General features: G+C 37.5%; 1 protein-coding gene across 5 annotated transcripts; it reads left to right on the forward strand.

The window, feature by feature from the left end:
- Positions 1-248: 248 nt before the first annotated feature.
- On the forward strand, positions 249-6,902 carry LOC131149431 (uncharacterized). 5 transcript variants are annotated; one of them, XM_058099866.1, is made up of 9 exons: positions 249-432; positions 633-778; positions 936-2,064; positions 2,922-3,040; positions 4,158-5,078; positions 5,160-5,460; positions 5,817-5,985; positions 6,088-6,193; positions 6,547-6,902. In XM_058099866.1, the coding sequence occupies exons 3-9, from the start codon at positions 1,240-1,242 to the stop codon at positions 6,662-6,664; spliced, it is 2,559 nt and encodes an 852-aa protein (XP_057955849.1). In that variant the 5' UTR covers positions 249-432; positions 633-778; positions 936-1,239; the 3' UTR covers positions 6,665-6,902. The 5 variants fall into 5 exon arrangements, with proteins under 5 accessions (XP_057955849.1, XP_057955848.1, XP_057955850.1 ...); XM_058099865.1 differs by lacking the exon at positions 633-778; XM_058099867.1 differs by lacking the exon at positions 633-778 and having other exon boundaries at positions 277-432; positions 5,820-5,985.
- Positions 6,903-14,711: the final 7,809 nt, after the last annotated feature.

A 14,711-nucleotide genomic window follows, 5' to 3' on the forward strand; every position in this document is an offset into this window, starting at 1 on the left:
CGCCATCAAACGACGTCATTTAACAAAAAGAGAAAAGACACAAAGATACGACGTCGCATTGGACCCGACTCCGCTCTCTTGCTCGCCACTTCCCGTTGAATTTAAGATTTGGTAAGTTTCGTAATTTGTCCGAAAGCGGAGGACTAGTGCCACGCGTCGCTCCCACGCGTCTTTTGAAAATTTAAGACGTTGTGGTTACGCCAAAATTTGTGGGTCAGAAAACCGTGACGCCTCCCCCCCCATTTATTATTTCGTAATTTTCTTCCCTCTCAGTCTCTCTGTCTTCTTCTCTCCCTCTCTCTCTCTCTCTCTCTCTCTCCCTCTCTCTCTCTCCTTCTTGAACGCTCTGTTTCTTCGCACTTTCGTTTCTTTGTATCTTACTGCACAGCTAGGGTTTCTTTTTTGTACTTTGGAAGGAGTAGAACCTCATTGGTACGGTTTTGTTTTTGTTTTTAAGCCGAATCTTTTTTTTTTTTTTCTCTTTTCCTTGTTTTTTTATTTTTCATTCCGTTTTTCAGATGCATATGGTTGAAAATTTAAATTTGTACTTTATGTTTGATTGGTGAGCATGTGAAAGCCGAGGGAGAATGAAATTTTCCATCTAATTCTTATGCTGTTTTGGTTTTTGGAAGAATTAGATTTTCCTCAGCTGGGCCATCTAGTTCTTTTCGGCACAATCGATTGGGATTTTTATTCTGTTTCCCTGAATTATAAAAATCTAGAACGAAAACGATTGTCTCCCCTGGTAGCAAGCAACCGGAGAATCATGTCTACAATGGTGCGGGAGATGTAAATTTTAGGTCTTTGATGATATTGTTTTGTTGAATTTTTGTATTGATGTTTTGAACTGGGATCTGAGTTAACTGTTTGGTGGGAGGCAAGTCGAGATGATCAAGTGAAGTAATTATGACAGTTTTTTATCCGATATGCCGCAGGAATATGAAGGAATCATGATTGCGCGGGATTTCTAGACTCTCGAGGGTATTGATTCTATTGAAGGATTTAATGGTGGATCGATCTGATGATTGTATGCCATTGCCTTCATCTAGCTCTATTCTGAAGATTGACGGCCATGATGATCACGAAGAGTGTGATCAACTTTGTGCAGATGCAGTAATCTGATCCGGGAAGAAGAGTCTGACCAGCCGTATTTAATGTTTTAAACCATAGGCACATTTTTTTTCTGTGTCTACTGCAAAGTCTTGCTGCTGTATGAGTCAGACTTAATAGTTTAATCTAATGGCTGTTGCGGATTTACACAATCTTTCTGTGATTGAGTCATCATTCCTTAGAGAGTCTCAGCCTTCTTCATCAAGGCAGAGCTCTGATGAAGGGAGGGCAAGCGCCCGGGCATCCTCGCTCCTGCAAATGTGGCGAGAACTTGAGGATGAGCATTTGGTGAGCCATGCCCAAGATAGAGAGAGATTGCAGCGTCAGAGAACTGATGCATTCAATGCTGACCTCCTGATCCTGAACTTACCTGAAAGCCAAGGAAGTGAACAGAGGGGTAGTTCAGAGGCTGCGACTGAGAGTGAGAATGAATGCGAAACATGGTCGCAAGGTCAAACAGATTCTAGGAATTATCATGAGGATCGCAATAGTTCTATATGGGAGCAGTCCCATGATTTTGGGGAAGTTGAAAGGGAGAGGGTAAGGCAAATATTTCGGGAATGGATGACTAGTGGTGCAGGGGAACATACCTCAGGTGTTCCTCAAAGGAACAGCAATTCAAGGGCACAATGGCTTGGTGAAAATGAGCGTGAGAGGGTCAGGGTTGTAAGGGAGTGGATACAAATGACTAGTGAGCATAGAGCCAATTATGGTAGCAGTAGCGATGAACAAGCTGATGAAATCTGTGCTCAGATTGAAAGAGTTCGTGATGGATTGGTTGTTAATCATTTTGAGGGCCAAACTGAACACGCCCGGAGGGATATTCGTAGACTATGTGGTAGACAAGCTCTGCTGGATATGCTACTGAGGAGTCAAAGGGAAAGACAAGGAGAGCTACAGGGTCTGTTGGAGCATCGGGCAGTGTCAAATTTCGCTTATCGCAATCGCATTCAGGTTTGATAGCAGCTAAATTTTGAAAAAAGAAAAATTCTGCACTTTATATTTATGTGATGTCTTTGTTTCCTCTGTTCATGCACTGCCTTTACCATCTATTTTACTATAAAACCTAAGAACTATAATCTTGTGAATTTGGTACAACTATTTGTTAGTTGGGGTTTGAGTGCAAATGTGAAAATTTCCAGGGATTTCTTTGTTTTCTGTTTCAAATGTTGCTCAACTTGTTTTAGCATATGGTTCAGAATTGCAGATACCCCTGATTTCAAAAAGTGAACTATTTTCCAGTCGGAGGTTTGGTGGCGGTGGGTGTTGGAATTGCATTTAACGATTGAGCTAGCTCTGCTGTCCGTTCCAGTTGCTCTTCCTGCCCTTGGATTCTAGAATTCACTGTTTTGTTTTGCATCCCTCTCTTTTTTCGCTTCCTTTCATTACAGACTATAAGATAAAATGGCAGAGAAAAATGGTTTATATTTTTCTTCATTTCCTATATTTTCCCTTTTAGTTAAATGTCAATCTCGTTTCAGTATTTAAGGTCTTAGATAATTCTTGATTCTCACATGAGAGAGACTCTGGGTTGACTACATTGCATGTTTTTTTTTTAGCTTTCTATTAAGAAAGAGTTCCTGTCATCCAGTTATGGTGTCTGAAGTCTGAATTTAAATGTTGTAAAAAAGTCAAAAATAAAAAAAAGAATATTTGTTGCTTGTAAGGGCATTGTTTTATTAACTCCTTTTTATAAAAAAAATATAAATTTGGCATTCAGCTAGCTACAGATGACATCAAATATTTAAGTTTGGAAAGCTTTCCTGCATTATTACAATACTTGTCTCCTTTATAATGCAACTCTTTTGCAGTCATTACTCAGGGGTAGATTCTTGCGAAATGGAAGATTGGTTAAGGAAGAGAGACCAACTTCTGTAGCAGCGAGTGAATTAGGTTTATTAAGACAAAGACATACTGTATCTGGTTTAAGGTATGTGGCTATTTTTATGAAGTATTTATACTAACCATTATGTTCTTTCAATTCTCAAATTGCAAGAGCATTTTAGTTTAATGCATTCAGGGGTTTGAAAATTGTGATATGGCATAGGAATAGCTGCAAATGCATCTCATGACCTTAATTGCTATGCCCCACCTGTTTTCTTTTGGGATTTCACTCTTGAATCAGCCTTCCACACCATAAAATCGATGTTATTCAAAAAATTAATAACTTATTTTTGTATTGCTTCATTTATTAAACTACTATATAAATTACTCTGAAAATGACATGGTGGCACATTGGCAGCAACATGGCACGGTGGCATGGGCAGTTGGTGATTTTTTTCTTATCATTCACTGAAAGAAGGGTTAAGAAAAGAAACTAGTATTGAGGACTCGAGATACTTCTATCATTGAACTGGGTCTGTGCAACTGCAGAAAGTAATTATTTTAGTATGAATCTGCTCAGAACAATGAAATATTTCCATTGTGTTCAATGGCAAAGACCTGACCCTGGTGGTTGAGGAGCGTTGCATGAGGTCTTGCATATATCTAATAGAAAGTATGGCATGCAAGGCCTAAAAGGTCCATTGCTCACACAGTTTCTGATGGATATAGACTATTGCATGAGGTCTTGCATATATCTAATAGAAAGTATGGCATGCAAAGCCTAAAAGGTCCATTGCTCACACAGTTTCTGATGTATATAGAATATGTTGTCAGGAATCATATTGAGCATGAGGTCTTGCATATATCTAATAGAAAAGTATGGCATGCAAGGCCTAAAAGGACCATTGCTCACACAGTTTCTGATGGATATAGAATATGTTGTCAGGAATCATGCTAATATGCTTGTCTGGACTGCATAGATGATGTCCTCGGTAACAATCTGATTAGGGAGATATTCTTGCCTGGACTTCCAGTTTCCATAAAACTGTTACTAAAGTAACTAGGAGTCTAGGTTTATCCATGTTCAGGATATGCCCCAAGTGCAACATTTGAGGGTGATACAGTCCAATTAATGCATTTTATTGAGATGATAACTATTTAAGTAAATATTTATACATTTTGTTTATTTTATTTTTTTCATTCATTCTTGAATTTTGAAGCAGGGGTGGATTCTTCTCCAGATTGGACAGTATTGGACATGGTCATGTAAGCACTGACAATTCTGACATCTCATCTAACAATGAAATTAATGGTTTTGGAAGTGAAGGTCAAGCAGACAGTTCACAGGAGGTCCTAGGTGAAGTCACTGAACAATCCGTGCATGATGTTGAGGAAAGTGACATCCATGGGCTCTCCGGTAACACGCAACACTTAGGAGGCAATACAGTTAATGATGTAAATTATGATGAATCTGCTGCTGCGGGAGGGGTGTGGCAGGAGCAAGTTTCAGAAAATGAAGAAAGGGACTGGCAACAGACCGCAGCTATTGAGTTTAGTGATGGGAGAGAGAGTTCTGGAGAGGACATGGATGGAAATCTGCATGGAAGCGCTTCTAATGAATGGTTCCAAGAAACTTCAGAAAATGAAAGAGGAGAGCACAGTTATCTGCAAGAGCCCATTGGGATATTTCATGAACAGTCTGAGCCTAGTAATGAGGAACATGGGACACATGGATTATCTGATCGGTCAAGTGATATAGATGGTGGCATGGTTGATGATATAAATGGGCAAGAATCAGCTGCCATAATAGAAGATTGGCAGGAACAAGGGACTGAAAGTGAAGAAAGAGACTGGCAAAGTTTCACCAGTGTGGAATTTAATAATTTGAGAGAGAATGGAGGACGTGATATGGATAGAAATTGGCAGGAGATTTCTGTTCATGGATGGTTACAAGAAACATCAAGAAATGAAACTGGTGAACACAATCGTCCGCAAGAAACCCATTCAGAGTTGCATGATGATGGTTCTCAAGAAGCTGTTGACAATTGGTTAGAAGGGCCTTCTGCTCGAGAACCTGTTGATACATTTTTTTTACAAGACGATGATAATGTGTACAATATGGAACTGAGGGAACTTCTAAGCAGGTATTGATATTGTTTCTGGGCCTTTGGGTATCTGGTCATTTTAAATGTCAAAATTTTAAAGAAAATTTGTTGATGTTGTAGGAGACGTGTCTCTAATCTTCTTCATAGTGGTTTCCGTGAGAGTTTAGACCAGCTGATACAGTCATATGTGGAAAGGCAAGGCCGTGCTCCTGTTGAGTGGGAGGAGCATGAAACATTGCCTTCTCCTGGTGATGAGCAAGATCCGGAGCAGCAGACTGAAGATCAAAATAATGGTCTGTCGGTTGTTGTTGAAACACCTGCACCACATTCACTCCCGGGGCTTCCATCTCAGTCGCTTTGGGACCAGGAATTACACCATGCTAATTGGCCGCAGTACAACACACATCAGCGCTTGGGAATTGTGGGTCTATTCTCCTTCCTTTAACACAATTGAATTCTTAAATTGAGATTTGATTGCTACTTCATTTTGACTTCTTATTCTTCCCCTTTTTTTTTCCCTGCAAAAATTTGTTTGGCAAAATATTGGTTTTCGTTTCCATTTTTTCAGGTTAATTGTCGAATAGTGGTGTATTAATTTTTTTTTTTCCGGTTTGGGATCATTCGAGTGAACAGAATTTAATAAGTTTTCTTGTTGCTTTTCTTAGTTGGTGTTTTGTGCTTGATTTATTTCAGTGGACTATATTTTTAACATTGGTTTTAGTATTTACTCCATTTTCAAATCTTCAAAGTGGAATGAATATGGTTAATGATTTGCAGCAGGAGTGGGACATCATTAATGATTTGAAGGTAGACATGGCTAGGCTTCAGCAGCGATTGAACAATATGCAGAGGATGCTAGAAGCCTGTATGGACATGCAACTTGAGCTCCAGCGGTCAGTAAGACAAGAAGTTTCTGCAGCTCTGAACCGGTCCATGGGTTTAGCAGGTTCGCTCAATTACTTTGCACTATATGGTCTCCATTTGCTTTCTTTCATTTCTTTCCAAATCAACTCGATCTAAGGGCAGTTACCATTGATTTATTGCGCAGAGGCATCCGAAAATTCTTCACCAAAGGATTTGTCCAAATGGGATCATGTGAGGAAAGGAATCTGCTGTAGATGCTGTGATTGCAGTATTGATTCTTTACTGTATAGGTATCAATCATCTAGCTTGTCGACTTTCATATTATCGATCTAGCATCTGGAGGGGTAAGCATTGGCCAATTAAAGAGTGTAAAAGAATCATTTCGTTTCTCTAACATTTGAGGAGAAATGGAAGTGAAAAGAGACCACATTGCTTTTAAAGAGTGGTCATGTGAGAAACACTCTTCCAAATGAGTATTCGACTTTCTTTCTTTCTTCTCACATTTCTCTCAATTCTCTTACCAACAAAGGTGGAAAGAAATTTTTATCTTTTTTCCTCTCTGCTCTCCACGACTGCCCAAACAACTGAGCTCCTTGACGTTCTCATTTATAGTTTAACTTAATATTTTTTCTTCTTGTCACAGATGTGGGCACATGTGCACGTGTTCAAAATGTGCAAATGAGTTGGTTGAAGGCAAGGGAAAATGTCCAATGTGCCGGGCACCAGTCATTGAGGTTATCCGCGCATATTCCATCCAATAATAAAAGACAGAATAGCTGGAACGACAAAAAATATTGTGGGTCTTATTGACATGATATATTTATGGATGTTTGGTTATTAGGTATCCTTGATAAAAATATCATGTGGAAAAATAAAATATTATTTTTCGGCTCGAATTTTCTCTTTTTTGGCCACATTTTCATCCCACTAGATGAAACTCCAACTGATTTTGTATGTTTGGCATGTATGCACAAATGAAATGAAATGGAACCTTTATCATTTGATTTTTGCTTTATCTATTTCCTTTTCAACCCTTTATAGTTCATTTCACTGGCCAAGTATGATGTAAAAGTCTTATGTTGGTTTGCGCGGTTGAGGTGTGGGTGCATATCCTTTTTAGACATTGGCTATACAGTTGTATGATATTACCCGAAACTCCAATTGTATGAGGGAATAAAAGTTACCCTTAGTACTGGTGAAATATGAGTTATTTCCCTTATTATTGAAGTTTGGGTTCCTCAACGATGATTTTAGTTGCTTCAAGATTACCGTGACTACTAGGTTAGACACTTGAGTATTTCCTTCGATAAGAATGAGTACATCCGGACTAGACTTGATATAGTTTGGTTGATAAGAGTGATTTCTTTTGATCATTGAGAACTACTGTTTAAACCTAGTAGGGTAGTCACCTTGAGAACTTTTGGTTATATTTTGTTGTGGTAAGTTGCCTTATTTATTTTTTTGGTCCCCCCCCCCCCCCCCAAATGTTTCATTGGTTTTACTTGTGTCATGTGAAAGGATATCTTTGTAGAAAATACCTCCATAGAAAGTAGGCATTTTTTGTAATTCTCCTAAAAATTAAAAAACAAATTTGAGGTAATTAAAAAGAAAACATTGTCATTTATTGATTAGGATAAACTAAAGTCTGCATTACTAACTTCCACGATGTCTTTCAAAAGAGAAGATTTGGCTTAAGATTATAAATTTCTCAATTCAAACTTAGATTTGCATGAAAATTAATATAATTTATATTGAATTTTTTCTTTATTATATAAAAATTTATACCTTCCAAAAATGAAGTAATGTTGTTTTTTGGCATTATGAATTTTTAACCTTGAACTTAGATTTGGACAAATTTTAATACAATTTTATGTTATATTTTATCCAAATCCAATAAAATTTCAAATTCATGACTCATTTAAATGTATTTTTACACAATTATTCAAAATTTTAGTTACTTTTCTTTGTGATTTGAATAAAAAGATATTTTATTAGAGAAATATTTCGTAAACCACCCTCTTGTTTGGGAATTTGCTTGGATGAGGACTTTATGTGGGCCATTGTAGGAGGCCCAAATCATCGTGAAGGCCCATATGGCTCGCTAAGTATCCCTAAGCCCTGTAATTAGTCTAAAGGCCCACCACAAGATTGACCTCTGTTTCAAGGGAGATATGATGTGAAATGTGTTAGCAAATAATAAATGTTAGGTCTAATAATAAATTTATAATTTGCTTCCACACATTTATTAATGTGATAAATGAGATAAATTGATTTAAAACTTGTGGATTAAAAAAGTTTGATCTAGATAATATTTAACTTGTTAATATTGTGAGTTGACTCATATAACTAGTTTACAAGATTTTCTTTTCTAGTAAACTGTCTAATTTGCTTGGTTAATTTATTAAATAATTAAAATTATGTTTGGGAGTATGAACTCCGAGATTTAGATTTTAGTTTCTTTAATAAACGAGGCAAATAAGAAAAGTACCAACTTGATTTTGGAACTAGTTTGTTAAATAAAACTTTATCATGTTGACAATACCTAAGTTTTACAATGATTGATCAATACTTGTCCTCCTTCCAAAAGTTTTTCATGCCAATTGTACTTTGACATTAGGGAACATTAATGTGATTGAGGGGTCTTGTTCTCCATCTAAGGCATTACCAAATGAATAAACCAATGAAAGTATTTAGCATTTACATAATGGTTACCCACTTAACGTACACAAAATTGTCATTGACAAGCATGACATCTTCAACAAGCTTAATTTATCATATTCTCTCCTAGTTTGTCCTCATAGACTTTGAGGCAAAACACTCTTCAATTTTATTCATGAATGGGTGCATGCCTTCAGTGATATCTAATTGATTTCATTATCTCCGAGATCCTGTTATTTTACAAAAAAATTGTATTGTTTTCCTATAGTGTGAACTCTCTATTTGCAAGAATTTTTTCAGCTTCTTATCTATTGGGTTACGGTCTTCCATGGTGCTTTGGTTAAATGACTTATATTTGGTTTTGTTCTCCCAAATGGCAACCCAAGATGGGGTGAATTGGGTCTGATGATTACTTAAATGCTTGATTATCAAATTTAAAATAAATTAAACAATACAAGAAATTCACTCAAATATGAAAAGTAAGTAAAGTGAGCAGGGATAAAAGATATGAACATTTAAAAATAAAATAAAATAATGATTCAGTTATCCCAAGCCTAAATTCACTCTTTTATTTTGGTTCGACTATTTCCAAGAGAAACTTTACAACCTTTTACTTTATACTATGGCAAGGTCATCAATTACACCCTTTACTTTATAAGAGTAAGGACACTAAAAGCTTTAAACACACCTAAAGAAATTCCTCACAAATATAGACTTACAACTCAAAAATCAAATACAAAAATAGAAACTAACGAGAAATATTAAGTTATGACACAAAGTTTCAATATTTCCGCTTTTTGATGAAGATAAGAAAATTTTAGAGATTAAAGGGAGATAGAGAGTAGTCAGTTTGCAAATATGATGACAATAGAGGGCATGTATACAAAGTCTGGAGTCAAACTAATCATTTTATGCCCATTATAATATATTAGGTAATCTGAGCAGTCAACCTATCCCTTGGTTGGTTGATGATCATTAGCCATTACATAGCTATTCACACATGCATGCTACCCAAACCACTTCGATTCATCGATTGTTAAAACTTTAGATTAGACCAATCAACCTATCACTTAACACTACGCACAGGACAACCCATTCTTACCTCATTTTGAATTCATTTTAATCGTGAACACTTATTTACTAAAATTAATGTTTAAAACAAAGTTTCTTTATGATATAAGGTGATAAAAAGCATGGAAATTAAGCATGTAATTTCAATTAAGAGAAACTCACACATATATCTATATAAGAATATTTTCAAGCTATCTTAATCTTTCAAGTCTAACAACTTAAAACTTGTTAAATCATATTTTAAAAGCACAACTATCAGTCAAAAACAATTTGTTATCATCTAAACCAAATTAATGAAACCTTGGGGCTAACAGGATCTTTAGTATCAATAATGAATGCACTAAGGCAACTAACATAAAACACAAGGTTCACATTCATCCAACTTGGAGGATCAACCCTATGAGAGGCCTTTTTAACTTTTGACAATATGGGTATTGCTTTTTTGAATTTGTGGAGTAGCTCCTATCTTGACTGTTGATTCGATTCCCACGAAACAAGCAACAAGTATCCGGTTCAGATACCAATTTCTATAACCAACAAAAGCTTTGATACCACTTGTTGATATTCATTCAACTTGAACACGTGTAGTGAAAGCACACAATCATACACGAATCAATCAGCAACCTAATGCAAGCACTTGACGATAAAATATATGCAAAAAGCAATCAAACAACGACAATAATAATAATAATAATAATAATAATAATAATAATAATAATAATAATAATAATAATAATAATAATAATAATAATAATAATAAAAAAACACAACTAGAACACACAAGATTTATGTGGTTCGACAATAGCCTACGTCCACAGGAGCAGCACTTGGGTTTTCCCTATGATCAATGTCTCTCATCCCAATAGGGTTACATAATGATGTTCATATAACATCTAATGTGTACATAAGTGTTCTACTAAACCTAAACTACATCTGCAACGATCCCCTAGAGGAAAATCCTCCAGATAAGCCCAATATACAAGCCCCCAATTTGAAAATACGTAATTAGCGTTGATGGAAATCATCGACGGTTTGGAGCAGAAGAAAACACCTTGCTTATGTACCTTTGTCCTTTACGTCACGTAGCTTTCTTCGATACATGTGATTCACTCTAAATATGAGTCACATACCCAAAAATCTCCACCTTGGCGAATAATCACCACCTTGGAAATCTAAAAGCGTAACCACTATTCCACCCAGGTCTGTAGATTGGGACCTGCCTCCCCTCTAACATCTGGAGATGTAAACCAAGTCCAAGTCATGCTTGAACTTGATCATGGTAATAGGAGCTTCACCTAGTTGAATACCCAGTTCCTTTAACGATCCTTCGAACCACAACGCTACCTTGGCAGCCTCAACCTCTACCAAGAACTCCAATCCAATCGTAATTAGTGCACCCTAAGACTTTACCCTAGACTTTCAACACTTAGACCTTCCCACAATATACCCCATTGCAAGCCTCCTATCTTCCAAGCCCCTTGTGTAGTCTCTATCTACAAACCTTACAACTAACAGAACCCTTTATTGCTCGCCAAAGTACCCAATTGTACTAACATAGGAACCCTTTGACACGACCTGAACATAACTGTTTGTCCTTGAGTACTAAGCGGTAGACTGTTTACTTAGATTCGGTAACGGTGTACCGGTGTCGAGTTTAACATTAATCATGCTAAACCTTACCAACACCTAATCCCCAAAACCACCCTGAGATAACCATAATCTCCAAGTAGTTTTGTCCGTACAGCCGCCCTAAGATAGCACCAATCTCCCCACAGCTACAAAGTCACCCTAAGATAATCCCAATCTCCCTGTAACTTTACTCTTGTGAATTTCTAACCCAAGAATACTCTTAGCAACACCCAACATCTTCATGTCAACTTCATTTCTCAACAGAGTCCCTGACTGATTTACCTTAGTTAGATGCTTTCCTGCAATAGGCATGTCACTCACATAAAACCATAGAATTATTGCCCACTTGCATCTTATCTCCCTCACCCTCTCTACGAGCACCACCAACCCCTCTGTTTGATTCTTATACAATACCTCCATCTCATCCACCATAACACCTATCTACCTACCCTTTTCTTGGCTGTGCACTGCCTCATGAAAGGTAGTAGGATCCTTCCTAGTAGTAATGGTTGCATAATACATCAGATCACACATAGGTGGTGGCCTGATAGCGCCTCTAAGCCCATTGTGATCCTGCTAGTCTCCCGAGCTCGAACTCCCCGCATCATGACCAACGTCATCTTTGCCCTGAGTTTGAAACTCCACCTGCATACAATCTCCATTTTGCTCCAATTTATCCCATGATACCGTAAGTCTCTTGAGTTAGAACTCCCTACACTTTTGTTCTAAATCTCCAACTCCACCTGCACAACATGTTCATTGCTGCTACTACAACTTTCTAGCACCCGTTTCTTTTTATCTATCTGGGTACGCTATCCCATGACTTTAACACCTAAAAGTATGTCCCCATCAATCACCACCCTGTTTGCCATTCGATCACCCAGCTTAAACATATCTTTCTTATATACTAGAAAGATGTACTATCTGGACATATATAACACCAAGTCTAGATCCCACCTCACTAGAAACGTGCATGACTGGACCTCCAAAGTCTACTGTATAACCAGTCCAAGCCTCTCCTACAACTCTCCTAGCTAGTGATACCTTTGGTGATCGATTAATTGAGAAACACGTTATACTTACTAATTTCACCAAGAAGTCCCTTGCAAGCCCTGCATACACCATGCCCTGCTCACAAAACTTCTTGAACACTAGCATACTCAGCAACAATATCTAACTTGAGGAACTTTTTTCAGGTCTGACACTCCACTTCAGGCACAAGTTACACCAGGCAAACATCTCCAACTCGTGCTGCATGAGATACCCTATACCTTTTATGATAACCTAACGAAATACCCATGTCTAACCAATGATGCTGCCCTTGCTGGTCCCCAAATGTCCACACCAATGTAGTTAAGAACACCCATTGTTTTGTGTGTGGTTACATTACACAAAATAGTATTTCTTGACTCAGAACTCTTAGCTGTAGCTCCACGTACAACTGTGTTACCCTGCAATGCATAGAGATTCTCTACTATCCTTTGTCCCTTCATCACCATCAATATGCCATCACACACCATCATCGTCTTGCCTTTGGACTTGTAACTATAACCATCACAATCCAAAGCACCCAATGATATCACATTCTTTTGTAGATCGGGTACATGCCTTACCCTATATAACATCCTTACCACACCATCATACACCTTGATCCTTATATCCCCCATTCCGATAACTTTGCAAATCACACCGTTTCCCATCAAAATGAAACCAGGTCTCACCAATCTATAAGTGGTGAACCAGGCTTTGCTGGGCGTTATGTGAAAAAATAATCTCGAGTCTAAGATCTAAGAATTCGAAAGGCATTCTGAACTTGATGAAACAGTAAGCATCTCACCATCACTACTCCTTGAGTCCCCTTCTTCAACTACATTCAAGGATTTTGATGAACCCTCTTGAGATTTTGCCTTTCCCTTATCCCACTTCAAACATTCCGATTTTATGTGTCCTAGTTTCTTGCATTACATCCTTCCTTCTCTTGGACCAAGTTTTATTACCACTTGGTCCACTCCAGGATTTTCCTCTCCCACGATATTGATTACCCTTCGCCATGTGCCCTACACCATGTGAATCCTTATTGTTGGCCTTCTTTCTTTGGTGGAACCCTAGCAATGCACTTGTGATGTCCTCCAACTCTAGGGTTTCTTTCCCCTCAAGTCAGCGTCGTAACCAGATTCTTGTATGTAGGTGACATAGGTAGGGAATTTAGTAGCATCAGCGTTTTGTCCTCCTCCTACAACTTCACATCAACTCGCCCCAGATCACTAATGATCTTATTAAATGTGTTGATGTGCTGAGTCAAGTCCAAACCCTCCATCATCTTAAGCCAATAAAGCTTTTTATTAAGAAACAACTTGTTCGAAATCGACTTGGACATGTATTAGAGCTTCAGTTTCAACCAAAATGCCGCTGGAGAGTCCTCATCCATGATGTGATACAACACATCATCGACCATACACAACTAGATCGTGGAAACTATCTTTGATTCAAGCTCCTTCAAACTTGCATCATTCATATCGTTTGACTTCTTTTCGTACAAAGCCTTCACCATCCCTTGCTACACTAGCAAGTCTTTCACTCTTTGTTGTCAAAGCCCAAAATTACCACTTCCGTTGAACTTGTTCACATTGAACTTAATTGAAGAGACCCCAGGCAATGTTGAACTAATAGCTTTGATACCACTTGTTAATTCAATTCGCATGGAGCAAACAACAAGTATCTAGTTCAGATACCAATTTTTGTAACCAACAAAAGCTCTTGTACGACTTGTTGATGTTCATTCAACTTGAACATGTGCAGTAGAAGCACACAATCACACACAAATCAATCAACTACCTAATGCAACCACTCGACAATGAAATATACTCAAGAAGCAATCAAACAATGATAAGAAGAATAAAAAATACAACTAGAACACACAAGATTTACGTGGTTCAGCAATAGCCTACGTCCACGGGAGCAGCACTAGGGTTTTCACTATGATAAATGTCTCTAAAGCCAATAGGGTTACATAATGATGTTTATATAACATCTAATGCATACAGAAGTGTTCTAGTAATCCTCTAAATAAGCTTAATCAACAAGCCCCCAATTTGAAATTATGTAATCTATGTCGACGAAAAACAATCAACAGTTTGGAATAGAAGAAAACACCTTGCTTCTGTCCCTTTGTCCCTCGCCTCATGTAGCTTTGTCCAGTTCATGTGATCCGTTTTGAATATAAGCCACATCCCCAACATTTACCTCATAGTAACTTGATATTGACACCAAACTTAGATGATCTATTTTGCTACCAATTAATTTTGTGACAATTTTGAAAATAAGCAAGTATAAATAACCAATCATTAGTTACCTAACTAACCTTTTTGTTAATTTAGGTGTAATCCCAAGAGGGGAGGGCGTGAATTGGGTATTTAAAAATATTTTTATATTTCAATCCTTAATTGAAAA

This window comes from Malania oleifera, chromosome 2 (genome assembly GCF_029873635.1).
Source record: "Malania oleifera isolate guangnan ecotype guangnan chromosome 2, ASM2987363v1, whole genome shotgun sequence".
NCBI lineage: Eukaryota > Viridiplantae > Streptophyta > Magnoliopsida > Santalales > Ximeniaceae > Malania > Malania oleifera.

Bases quoted from the DNA above. Each gene is read 5' to 3' on its own strand.
- LOC131149431 (XM_058099866.1), top strand. From the start codon at position 1,240: ATGGCTGTTGCGGATTTACACAATCTTTCTGTGATTGAGTCATCATTC. The intron at 5,986-6,087 runs GTTCGCTCAATT...TTTATTGCGCAG, and splicing joins CCGGTCCATGGGTTTAGCAG to AGGCATCCGAAAATTCTTCA. The intron at 6,194-6,546 runs GTATCAATCATC...TTCTTGTCACAG, and splicing joins ATTGATTCTTTACTGTATAG to ATGTGGGCACATGTGCACGT.